The 13,661-nt window shown below is 36.3% G+C and overlaps 1 protein-coding gene across 6 annotated transcripts in view; it reads right to left on the bottom strand.

The window, feature by feature from the left end:
- LOC141419727 (eukaryotic translation initiation factor 1A, Y-chromosomal-like) overlaps nt 1–13,436 on the bottom strand; it is a 41,105-nt gene extending 27,669 nt beyond the window's left edge. For 3 of the 6 annotated variants that reach the window (XM_074063256.1, XM_074063255.1, XM_074063258.1), the window contains exon 1: nt 12,527–13,436. Coding sequence is in view for 3 of the 6 variants with exons in the window: in XM_074063255.1 (XP_073919356.1) it covers nt 12,527–12,556 (30 nt within the window). In the remaining 3 variants the exon portion in view is untranslated. Of the gene's footprint in view, nt 1–1,992; nt 2,119–5,627; nt 6,162–12,526 lie in introns of those variants that run through there. The other 3 variants (XM_074063257.1, XM_074063259.1, XM_074063260.1) reach the window with 3 other exon arrangements.
- Nucleotides 13,437–13,661: the final 225 nt, after the last annotated feature.

Here is a 13,661-nt window from a genome sequence, read left to right as displayed (position 1 = left end):
CGATTAAGGTGAGGGAGTATGGTTGATGTGCTTCATATACATGTAGGAAATAGACTGATGAAACTTCTTGTAAATGCTTTGAATGGGGCAGGAACAAGATCGAAGGGAGCAAAGGGTGGGGGTGATCTAACCAATGTACAATGAAGATTTTTGAAATTGTCCCAAGGAAACTCTCTTGTAAAATGAATATATCCTAATAAAAAAAGAACCTATTTTAATAGAAATTACCATGACAGGATTCTCACTGCATCTCTTCTTCCCACAACTTGAGGTTCCACTCCACAGTGAATAATGTGGGTATTATTTTCTTGGGGCTGCCATAACAATGTACCATATACTTGGTGGCAAAACCAACAGAAACTTATACTAAAAGAGCTCTTGGTGATTGAATACTGAAATTAATCCTTCAAGGAAGATTTGACCCAGTACACTGTTTCTTAGCACCAATTTTGATGAACATCCTAGAAAATCTCAGTCAAAGACTAACACATTGAAACAGTGGCTCCATTTCTTCATGTTCTAATGTGTGCACTCTATTCTGAACTGTGAACTCCTAGCTGTGGTTACCCTACAAACCAACCAAGAGAGAGACTGGGGATCTCACACAGAGCAAAAAAGAAGCTAAAATCCATGACAGGACCAGGCTCTACATGAAGGCAAAGAACAGATGTACAGAGAATCTCTCTAAACAGAGCACAGAAACAACATAAACAAATAAAATCATTCCATATTCATTCTTTTGCAATGTCCATATGGAATCTTCATTTTATTTGTTTTGTTTTGGTTTCAAACAAGATCCCCTATATAGGACATGACGACCTTGAAATAGCGATCCTCCTGCCTCAGCCTCCTGAAGAGTGGAGGAAAGAATTCTTAAGAAATACTTTGATTAATCTGGCATATAATATAATGAGGGAGTATGATAATGACAGGATATTTACCAGATTGAACAATCCTTACACACAGAATTTCATATTCACACTCTAAGACATAAAAAGTCTATACTTTTCTCTGTTAGAACTCTATCTGTAAGTGAAAGACTTGAATATTCTTAAGGAGCACATTAGTTACCAAGGAAAATCATTTCTAACACCTGGTGCTAATAATCCTAAAGAGTTATTCTGGTAACAAAAATTAACAGACTACTCTTCAATTAGCTCAAGTCCATGTAGTTATTAGATAAAGCCCTTAGGTATTATTAATAGTGGGAGTGGGCACTGGTTCCTTCTCTAGACTAACTAGGAGAGAACCAAACAGGGTGGCCTTTCCTCTCCCTAAGATTGACCTGGTTAAACACCTCCTTTTTGTTGGGCCTAATTAGGGGATGGGGTCATGTGGATTGTGCCTTCCCCACAGATACAGACTTTCACAGTATGGTCCTTCTCTTCATTGCTGCATGTTCTGCATCAGTTTTCCTCTAAACACAGAAGACATTTCCCATCACTTGAATTGCAAGAGAGGGCCTTACTCTCCCTTGGCTTTTCTCACACTGATGCAGCCACTAGAAAATTGACATATTGTTCCTAAAGGAGGACAGTTCCTTTTTAAGTCTGAGATAAATGTCCTGCTGTAATCTTGTCTTAATTGACTAGGGCTACTCAGTTCAACTTCTGAAAATGAGGTGCCTTGATCTGCTCCTGGAACTTCTGATGGTCTGGATCCCTGGTAAGGACAGAGGGAGAGTAGGGAGATAGGGTAGGAGAAAGAGATCTATGACTCCCTGCTTACCATGTGTGTTCTATCCATGTGTGAGATGTGCAATTCTTTTCTCCTAGCATGGGCATGTTAAGTTTTCATTTACAATGATGATGAAGATTCCAGAAAAATGAAAAAGACTAACACTGATGTTGAGGGATTATGTATGAGAAATCATCAGTCCTTTTTATGCTCTTCAAATATCTTTATGCTTATTCTTAGAACATGCACTAGGGGCATAAAAATATTAAAAAGAAGTAAACAACAAAAGAAAAAAAAACATAAAAATGTACATACTTGCATTTCCGTCTTATTATGATTTCAGGTTCCAGAAGGGATGTTGTGTTGATGCAGACTCCACTATCCTTGCCCATCACCTCTGGAGAGCCAGTATCCATCCCCTGAGTGTCTAGTAAGAGCCTCCTGCATAGTAATGGAATGACCAATTTTCTTGATACCAACAGAATTCGGGCCAGTCTCCACAGCTACTGATATATTTGGCTTCTAAGGGTTTTCTGGGGCCCCAGACAAGTTCAGTGGCAGTGGATCAGGGACAGACTTAACAATGAAAATCAGTAGGCTGGATGCTGAAGATGTTGGAGTTTATTATTGTATGCAAAATTCACATGTTCCATCCACAGTAAAACAGCCTCAAAAAAAAACCTCCTTGCTTCATGTGGCCCAACTGCCTTTATGAGTTTTTGTCTAGTATATGCCACAGACGTTTTTCTGAGTTTGTATATGAGAAAGAGAATAGGCTGAGACCTCTGAACCAGGAGAATGTTTACTCTATCTCAGGGATGACCTGCAGCTCCTACATTCTTGAATACCATAGACAACACTCAAATGGAGAAGCTCCGAATGCCTTCAGAACAGCCAGGCATGAATAAGGGAGTACTCATCCTCATTCCCCCTACTTTATGAACATACAATGATTAACTTCATTATAACAGAAATATATAATTGAGATCAAGGGTGACACACAGGAATGAAAAGAAATACATTTTCTTTTTAATATTTGGTTAATTTAGTGTTGATTTATTTTCAGATTTTGCTTTATCCATTGCTAGTATACACACCCAACAGAACAATGTTTGTAGTTATTAAGATAGTGATTCCCTAGCCTCCACACCCTTCTCATTTCCACTTTTTCTTATCATTTATCCTTCCTCAATGTGGAAGAGGTGTAGCACTGTATACTACTATGCTCTGAGAAGCAGCTGATTTATCAATGTGTACTTTTGGTTTTCGAATTTCTGTACTGGCTTTGTCATTGTACACCAAGCAAAGATCTTGTGTCAAAAAGGCTATGAATGTTCTTAGTCATAACATGTCAAAATGAAATGCATCTTTTCTGAATTCCAAGTTGGATTTCAAAAATAAGGAATCATCCTTTCAAAATTATAGAGTATTGTAACACTTTAACTAATGTAACTTGAATGGATAAAAGAACACAAGTGGATTTTCCTTCCAGAAAAAAATCTGAGGTATGTTGGCCAAGAATAGCAAATGAAATCATGAAGGTCACATGGGAGAGGTCAACTATTGGTAAAACATCTATCCTGTAGCTCACATTTTGGATTGGGGAGGCTGTTAGAGTTGGAGTTCAGTTTCAGCCACGTGGAAACTGAGATGAATTTATTGGGAAGAATCACAGAGGGACTACATGAAACTAAAAAGCTACTGTACAATGAAGTAAATGGTCACCAAGAAAAGAATCAGCCCACAGAATGGTAGAAAATCATTGTCAGCTTTGTATCTGACAGATTAATAATCAGAATATATTACTATATTACAGTGAAGAAAAATTGGGCAAATGAGCCTAACAAAGTTTTTTCAAATAAGGAAGTCCAAATGGCTAAAGAACACATGATGAAGTGCTCAACATTCCTGGCTATAAAGAAAATTCTAATCAAAACAATGATAAGATTCTGCATGACTCCTGTCATGGCACTTAAAAAGAACACAAGAAAAAAAAGTTTTGGAGAGAAAGTAGGGGAAAATGAACCTCATACACTGTTGGTGGGAAGGTAAATTTGTACAACCACTATGAAAAATAGTATGAGGGTGCCTTAAAAAACTAAACATATAACTGCCATATTTCATCAATACCTGTCCTAAGGATATACCCGACATTATGTGGTTACAATAAACATACCTGAAGTAATGTAAGTCAAGTTACAATAGTATTTAGTGTAACATTATTGATAATAGCTATATAAATGGCCAAGATGCCTCAAAATTGATGAATAGGTTAAGAAAATACAGTATTTTTTTTAAATGGAATTTTATTCAGTCATAAGAAAGAATGAAATTTTGTCAGTAGCAGGTAAATGAATGAAACTGGAGAACATCATCTTTAGCAATGTTTGTCAGGTTCAGAAAGCCAAAGGCCACGTGTTTTTTTTCATATGTGAAACAAAGCCCCAATACAAATACAAGCAATATTATGATAAAGAGGTTTACCAAAGGGGAGGTCAGTAATGGGAACTGAAGTGTAAAGGAAGTTAAGCAGCTGAATATATTTGATGTATTACTACACAAGAATGAATACAGATTTTTAAACCTGTTGAAATCACCATATGAGAGGAATAAGGTAGAAAGGAGGAAAACAGAAGGAATGGACCAATTCAGGTTATAACTCAGACATACATGGTGGAAATGCCACAATTAAACTCCCAGCACAACCGTCTTAAACAAACAAAAATATCTTGTTTCAAAAAACTAGAAATGGAAAACAAAACAGTTCCTGTCTGGGGGTTGGCACCAGTGGGAGGGTGAGTATTTAAGGAAAGGGTGTAAGAGATTGAATATGGTGAAAATATTATGTACTCAACTATGAAAATGGAGAAAAAATACAAGTTAAAACTGTTCCAGGAATAATGGTAGAGCAGATAAAGGGGAATGATGGAGAGGGTGAATTCAACTATGACATATTTAAGAAATTTGATAAATGTCATAATTTATCTCCCAATACAACAATAATAAAAATGAAAAATACTAAATAAACAAGTTCCAACAAAAATAATTTTTAAACCTTTTGAAATTATCATAAGAAGGGGACTAAAATAGAAAGGAAAAAGAGAAGGGATGAGCCAGTTAGTGTTATAACACATATGTACATAGAAATTTTCTGTATAGCTATTTTAAATGAACCCCAAAATGTCTTTTTTCAAAACAAAAAACAGGGAGGTTAAAAAGGTCCTTTCTGAGTGTTTACACAAGTAGAAGGGGGCAGATATAAGGAAATGTGGTAAGAGGGTGAATATGATGACAATATTATTTACTCTTGTATGAAAATGGAAATATGGGACCTGTTGAAACTGTTCCAAGAATGGTGTTAGTAGAGATAAGGAGCAATGATGGAGCAGGTGAATTCAACTATGAAATATGGTAAGAACTTTTGTAAATGTCACTATGTATCTCCCAGTACAGCAATAAAAAAAGTGAATAAATAACAAAAAATTAAAAGAAAAGAAATATATAAAAAGAATCACAAGGATGAAGGGACTACTGCCTGTATTTCAATATCATGCCCTGATACAACTGCAAACTCTATGAAACTAGTGCATCATTCAGTAATTTAGGTTTGTAGTAACTCTATACTTAGTAAGTTTCTTCTCTAAATTCATGCTAGATTGTATTATACATGGTTAATGTATCTAATAGAACACAACTGTTTCTGAAAGTCGATTCTACCTCCTACATATACATAGGCGTGACTTGAGAGAGAATGGTCGTTCAGCAGAGACTATGTAGCTAAGATAAAGAGGACCAGAAGGAAAATCTGGGGCTGGGAAAATCAAGATGAGATGCAGTAGGAACTCAAAGACAGTGTCTTAGACACATATAAGGGACAATAAATACAACATTATGGGGGAAACACATAAGGATACTGAAGGTTGCTGGGCCCCAGTGACCTATAATCTTACCTACACAGGAGGTAGAGATTAGGAGCATCATGGTTTGAAGCCAGCCCAGGCAAATGGTTCTCCAGACCCTAGTTTGAAAAACCCCATCACAAAAAGGGCTGGTGGAGTGGCTCAAAGCACAGGCCCAGAATTCAAAACCTTAGGAGTGTGAGAAATAAATGTTTAATCTTTTGCTCTACATTTTTAGTTAGCCACTCAATCTGATTTCACAACGTAGACCTCAACAATTACCCTAAGGTACCACCCATCTTGCTTTTAAGGACTCTGCTTGTGTGCAGTCTGCAAAGGCAGCTCTAGCAACTATCAAAGCTTTGCTGGATTCTTTTTCACCACAAGAGTCACTCTCTCTTGACATGTCAGAATCTCTGTGAACTTTAAATTTGTCTAATTTCCAGAGGGATCAAAAATGACAGGAGAATATCAGCTCACCTACAGAGGCATATTACTTCTCTGGAATTTCGGGTCATCTAGTCCTCATTTCATCCACAGCATTCAGATATCATCATAAACTGATATTTGTGTACATTTATTTAAAAATTTTTCATCCACACATGCCACAATGGTTGTAAGAGTGTTCACCAACAACATTGTAATTTAATCCAGAAGTTTATTGGTAACGAATTATAATATAAAGATGCATATTTTATATTATACTGCAAAAATAGCTCTAGATGAATAAAAACATACAAATGAGATAATTACTCAAAAGTTTAAAAGGAAGTAACATACTCCTAAAGACAATGAACTTGTTCTCAGCAAAATTGTGTGGTATATACATAATGAAAGTGATTTCTACATTCCAGTAATAAATATAAACAAACACATTTTTAAATATTGTACAATGAAAATAGTGTCCAAAAAATGTTTTTGATTCAATGTCTAGAGCCTTTAATATGTACTGTCATGTTACAGTAGAAATAAATTAATTTCCAAACTAAGGCAATCCTCTATTTTGACATAATTACCTATTTGAAGGTAATATATCCCCTAATGGGTACATTTAAAAATCCATTCCCTTATTTTTGTTAACTTTAAAAAATGAGTTGTAGTGAGTGCCTGCAGAGCCTGTATGGAGCACTGACCTGAGTAGTGCATGCCCATGACAAGAGAAGCATTGTTTGGCCTGGGGATACCCAATTGTACAAGTGTTGGGCTATTAGAGAGGCAACACTTGCTAACCTTCATGCTAAGGTGCTACCACCTTTGCTTCCCTTAGCTCTACCTATCTCTGTCTTACCAGTGGAAAAGTGGGAACCCCAGGGTAACATGGTGGATGATCCATCTGATGACATGTGATGTGGGCTACTTGGGCTCAAAGTTGCATGCTCAGGCAACCAAAGTGTGTGGGTTCGCAACTTTTTCAGCAAATTAAGATTCAGTGTCTGGTCTACCCCAAGGTGAACTGAAACATAAATCCCTGCTTCATGTCTGAGTTGCAATGTCACTTACAGACAAAGATTATTTTAAATATTATTAAATAATTGTTGAGTATAAACAATTATTTTATATTCATCTAGTGATTTCCATAATTTGTCCTTTTTGACACCACTAGCTAGAGGTCTTTTAAAAAGATCTATGCAAAGGAGGCTCTTACAGTGTGCAGTAGCTGGCATAGGGAAGGAAATCAGTATTCTGTTTTCAGGGTTGGGAGCAGGACAAAGCTTCAGTTTAGGAGTCTGAGGTCCAGAATCTACAATTCCCCAATGAATGTCCCTTTGCCACATCTTACATTAAAGTAAATGAAGCTGGCTGTCAGAGTTCAAGTGAGGTGAGCCAACAAAAAACCCATTTCTCGTGTTGATTTACATATAATATATAGTGTATCCTGTGCCCCTAAAAATGAGCATCCTTTACTGCTTATCAAACACTTGGAACATCTCCCTTTTCCACCTCCAACCCAAACTTGAGCTTGAAATTTTACCTTTTACCTTTCACAATTCCCTTTGCTCAGCACCATTGTCTTTATATTAACATTTGTAACATGAAGAACAACTAAGTTCATTTCTTTGAATATGTTTTCTTTGCACTTACACATTCAAGGATAGTTTTTGGTCCCTCATCTGGACAATGGGAACACAGACTTATATAACAGGTGGCTAATGGAATTTTGTAAATGACTTTAGTGTATTTGTTCAAAGAAAATGCTATGAGTTTTCCATCTTTGTGTCATCACATCACCTTTGAATTCCAAAGTGAAAAAGTGTGGCATAAAGTGATACTTTACATATAGTTTTAGGAAAATAACCTCACCAATTTTCTCCATAGGATAGTTTCAAGTTAAAAATTATCATTTGGAGAAATTGGAACTCTATGTGTTTTTATTAAACCGAAATGTTCAGAAAAGATGAAGAAATATGGCAGTTTGTAATATAATTTAGTTTACATGTGTGTGATCTATCAACAAGTGTTTTGAAACACATTGTTTTCAATATTTATTCCACTGATTTAATGAGTATATGAATGTCTTCCCAACAGGAGAAGCTTCTAAGGACAAAGCTCAAAGAAAATAGCTGCACTTATTTCACTTTCCTGGTATTCCATGGCTGCTGGAACTGAATCGAGCACATCCCTACCTTCTCCACCAAACACCCCCAACTGTGGTGTCTATCCTTCCTTCCTTGTTAAGTGCAATAAATCATCACCTTTGCACATATTACACAGAAAATGTAAACACAAGAATGCTTGTCTCTACTGCAAAATTGTTTTTCACTGCCCAACTGAACTTTTTGAAGTATGAAAATCCTAAGGTGCCTTGAGTTGAAAAAACTGCAACAAATTCTTTCCAACTAAAAAATTCAACACATTTTTTTTACACTTGACAACTTTTTGTGGAATGTGGTGGTAATTCATTTAATCACAGCTACTCTGGAGTCAAACACAGTAGGACTGCAAATTCAAGATGAGTCCGTGAAATGTGAGGGAAATCTCATCTTAAAAACAAACTGTAGTGCAGAAGCAGACAGCATGAGCTCCATAAATCAAATATATTGCTGAGATGATGGAGCACACTTGGCAGGAAAAAAAGCACCAAGAAGAATCAAAACAATGACACCCTGAACCCCCAGCCCATGCAAAATTTCTCTGTGCCACATTAGACTGAGAAAACAGGAGGGCTCCTGTGCCACCAAACAGTGGTTCCAAACCTGCCTTGGGAGACATCCAGCAGACCAACAGGGGAGCAAATAAGTGTCACATGGTATTCACACAACCACCCCTGGGATAAACCAGCATAGCTCCCCTGCACAGACTGACTCCACTGTCCCACAAAAAAAAAATAAATAAATAAAAACTGAATAATAAACAAGGAACTGAGAAGGAATATGCAGCAGAGGGGGCAGGGTGCTGTGCACATTGGAGAAAGGGGGAGTGGTAAGGAGCTGATCTCCACACGAACTTTCAGTGAACAAAGACTGGAATGGTAGCTGGGACAACAGCAGGTGGGTGATAAGCTGCTACTTAAAACAGGACAAATAGAGGTCAACAAAGCTCATCTCTTTAGCCAGTGAGCAACATCCAAAGTCAAATGACATTGAAAAATTGAAAAAGAGTGACCAAACCATAATAACATGTTGACAGCTGGGAGCCAGCTGACAGATCTCTGACTCGCCCCTGAGAAAAGGAGTGAAGCAAAGAAACAAACCTCCAACAAGCCAACACAGAAAAAACCCAAATCCGAAGCAGGATGGCTTCTGGACTATAGAGCTGATCTCCAGAACCTGAGGAAAAGACACACCCTACTGAAGGAGCAGCTGACTAAGAAGCTGCCACTGAAAGACAGGAAAAAAAAAACTGGTGAGTCTCCCCAACCACCTGGCAAGACTAAAGAGACCTTCTGTTTAAATACCAACACCAGAACTGGATGTTGAAGGAGTAACTCCAGAATTACTAAGACTGAAATTCTTTTTTTCTTGAACCTGGAATTTTTTATGTGTTTGTTTGATCATTTGTTTGTTTTGTTCCCTGTTTGTTTGTCGACTCTCCTGTTGATTTCTTTGGTTTTCTTCTTTTTTTCATTCTTTGTTTTGTTAGTGTTACTATTGTGAGATAGCTAATACTAAATTGCAAACAGACCAGGGACAGAAACAGCATACATACACTAACCTAAAACCCAACACACCACAAAACAAAATTAACCCAAGTGAAAGAAAACAGGTGGCTGAAACCACCTATAGCCTATCAAGAACATAGTTACACATTACCAAAGGAAGTGATAGGAAGAAGGAGATGGAAACCTATCTACCCCCAAAAATAATTTAATACAGCATTCAGAGGGAAATGAAAAACTGACACCCAGTTACAGAATCCAAGAAAATAAAGATAAACTATGCCAAGAAACCCAAAGAAGCCCACATGTCTAGTAACTCAAGAAATTCAAAGATAACCAAAATAAAGAATATGAGAAGACACAGGAGGAACTATATGAAATTTTAGGAGCCCTAAGTAAACACCAAAGAGAAACAGCAAACACTATAAACAGAGAAGTAATCAAATTAAAGACAAAATAGACAATATTAAAGAGGAAGTGTCGCATGACATGGAAAATCTCAGAAAAAAGAATGAAGCAAAATTACAAAACACAATGGAAGGCCACTCCAGCAGACTAGAACAAGAGCAGAACAGAGAATCTCAGAACTTGAAGATTAAATGGAAATTAACGGAAAAGCTGGAGAACTATTACTCAAACAACACAAGGCCTGTGAAAGGAATAAGCAAGAACTCTCTGACTCCATCAAAAGACCAAACCTCAGAATCATGGGCATTGAAAAAGGAGAAGAGGTGCAACAAAAAGGAATTCACAGTATATTCAAAAAAATAATAACAGAAAATTTTCCAATTCTAGAGAAAGCTATGACCATTCAGGTACAGGAAGCCACCAGGACACCAAGGACTTGACCAAAATAGAACTACCCATGACACATTATCATTAAAACAACAAGCACAGAGAATAAAGAAATAATATTGAAGGCTATAAAAGAGAAAGAACAAGTAACATATAAAGGTAAACCCATCAAAATTGCAGAAGATTTCTCAATGGAAATCTGAAAAGTAAGAAGAGCATGGAGTGAGATATTCTGGGCACAGAATGAAAATAACTTCAACCCTAGGATACTGTACCTAGTAAAACTATCAATCAAAATAGATGGAACAATAAAAATCTTCCATGATAAGCAGAAACTAAAACACTATATAACCACTAAGTCACCACTACAAAAGATTCTTCAAGAAATTCTGAATACAGAAAATGAAAGCAAACAAAACCATGAAAGGATATGCAATAGCAAACCACAGGAGAGTTCCAGACAAGGAATCAGAGAGTAACACTGATTCAACTGCAGACAAGCAAACCTTCAACAACAACAAAAAATAAATGACAGGAAAAACCACATACCTATCAATACTAACACTGAATATTAATGGATTCAACTCCCCCATAAAAGACTATTTGGTAAACAGGATTAAAAAGGAAGATCCAGAAATCTGTTGCTTACAGGAGACCCATCTCATCGACAGAAACAAGCACTGACTTAGGGTGAAGGGCTGGAAGAAGACATACCAATCCAATGGCCCCCCCCAAAACAGGCAGGAGTAGCAATACTTGTCTCAGACAAAATAGAATTCAAACTTACATTGATCAAACAAGATAAAGAAGGATACTCCATACTAATTAAATGGGAAATACACCAAAAGGAAATAACAATTATCAACCTATATGCACCCAATGTCAATGCACTCAATTTCATCAAACACACTCTGAAGGAGCTAAAAACATATATAGATTCCAACACAGTGGTAGTGGGAGACTTTAACAACCCCCTATCACCAATAGATAGACCATCCAAACAAAAAATCAATTAAGAAATAGACTAACAAATCACACTATAGATCAAATGGACCTAGCTGATGTCTACAGAACATTTCATCCAACTTCTGCTTGATACACATTCTTCTCAGAAGCTCATGAGACTTTCTCCAAAACTGATCATATCTTTGGGCACAAAGTAAGACTCATCAAATATAAGAAAATAGAAATAATCTCATGCATTCTAGCTGATCACAATGCATTAAAACTAGAACTCAACAAGAAAAGCAATAGTAGAAAACATGCCAACAACTGGAGGCTGAAAAACACATTGCTCAATGATCAATGGGTCATTGATGACACAGAAGAATAAAATAAAACATTTCTGGAAACTAATGAAAATGAAAACACGACCTACCAGAACCTATGGCATACAGCACAGGCAGTCCTAAGAAAAGTTTATAGCCATGAGTGCACATATTAAAAGTACAGAAAGATCTCAAATCAATGACTCAATGCTATATCTCAAACTCCTGGAAAAACAAGAACAAGCATATCCTGAAACAAGCAGAAGAAGAGAAATAAAAATAATATGATCTGAAATCAATGAAATAGAAACAACAACAAAAACTGTACAAAGAATCAATGAAACAAAAAGTTGTTTCTTTAAAAGAAGTAAATAAGATTGACAGACTCCTGGCCAACCTGACTAAAATGAGGAGAAAAAAACAAATTTGTTTGTTTTTGTTTTGTTTCTCCTTTTGCAGAAGGGGAGATAACAACAAACACCATTAAATCCAATAAATCATCAGAGACCATTTTGAGAACGTCTATTCTAATAAATTTGAAAAATCTTGAAGAAATGGACAAACTTCTAGATTCTTATCACCATCCAAAATTGAACCAAGAGGATATTAATCACCTGAATAGATCTACAACACAAAGTAAAATTGAAGCAACAGTAAAGAGTCTCCCCCCAAAAAAGAATTCCAGGACCTGTTGGATTCTCTGCTGAATTCTCTCAGACCATTAAACAGGAACTAATATGAACCCACCTTAAATTGTTCCATGAAATAGAAAGACAAGCATCATTACCTACCTCATTTAATGAAGTCAGTAGTACACCCATCCAAACACCAGACAAAGACACCTCCAAAAAAAGAGAACTATCAGCCAATCTTCTTAATGAACATCGATGTAAAAATCCTCCATAAATTAAGGATAAACTGAATACAAAAACACATGAGAAAGATCATTCGTTATGACCAAGTCGCTTAATCCCAGGGATCCAGACATGATTAAACATAGGCAAATCTATAAATGTAATACAGCACGTTAATAGAAGCAAAGACAAAAACCACCTGATCATCTCAATAGTTACAGAAAAATTCTTCAACACCACTTCATAATAAAAGCTCTAAGAAAACTAGGAATACAACGACTGTACCTCAACGTTGTAAAGGCTATACACGACAAACCTATAGACAGCATCATAGTTAATGGAAAAAAATTGAAACCATATCCCCTAAAATCAGGAATGAGACATAGGTGCCCACTATTCCCACTTCTATTCAATATAGTCCTGGAATTCCTACCCAGAGCATTTAGGCAATATGAAGAAATAAAAGGAATAAAAATAGGTCAAGAAACTGTCAAAATATCCCTATCTGCAGACAACATGATCCTATATATTAAAGAAAAACCAGCAGCATATTTCTCAATCAAAGTATAATGAAATTAAATGATTTGTTCTTCAGTTATGCTAGGTACATTTCAAGTCCTCAATAGGTATATGTAGCAAATGGCACAACAGAATCATCCATATTATCCTAGAAAATTTACTTGATCAGCACTTGTCTAATTACTTAATTCACTGAAAGTTTGTAGCTAGATCAGAAACCACACAGCTCTTACTCCAAATGGCTGGGTGTCCCCAGATGGTCCTTTTGACTGTGCACCTGCTTAGTTTTATTTTTTTCTACATTGAATTGATGCATGACATGCCATATGAAAATAAATCTGGTGTCAAATATTATCTTTATCAATGATATTTTGTTATAAAAGTACTATACTTCTCCATACCATAGGTATTTTGCATAATGATTATTTGAAAACATTTGTCTGTTCAAAACCATAATCCAAATGCTTTCTAAATATTACAGTGTGGCAGTAAATACATACAGGAGGAAGAGAAGACAGAAGGGAATAACATTTATCCAAGCTCAGGGTTTTGT

Source organism: Castor canadensis, chromosome X (assembly GCF_047511655.1).
Source record: "Castor canadensis chromosome X, mCasCan1.hap1v2, whole genome shotgun sequence".
Lineage (NCBI taxonomy): Eukaryota > Metazoa > Chordata > Mammalia > Rodentia > Castoridae > Castor > Castor canadensis.
This window is presented reverse-complemented; position numbering and strand designations above follow the sequence as displayed.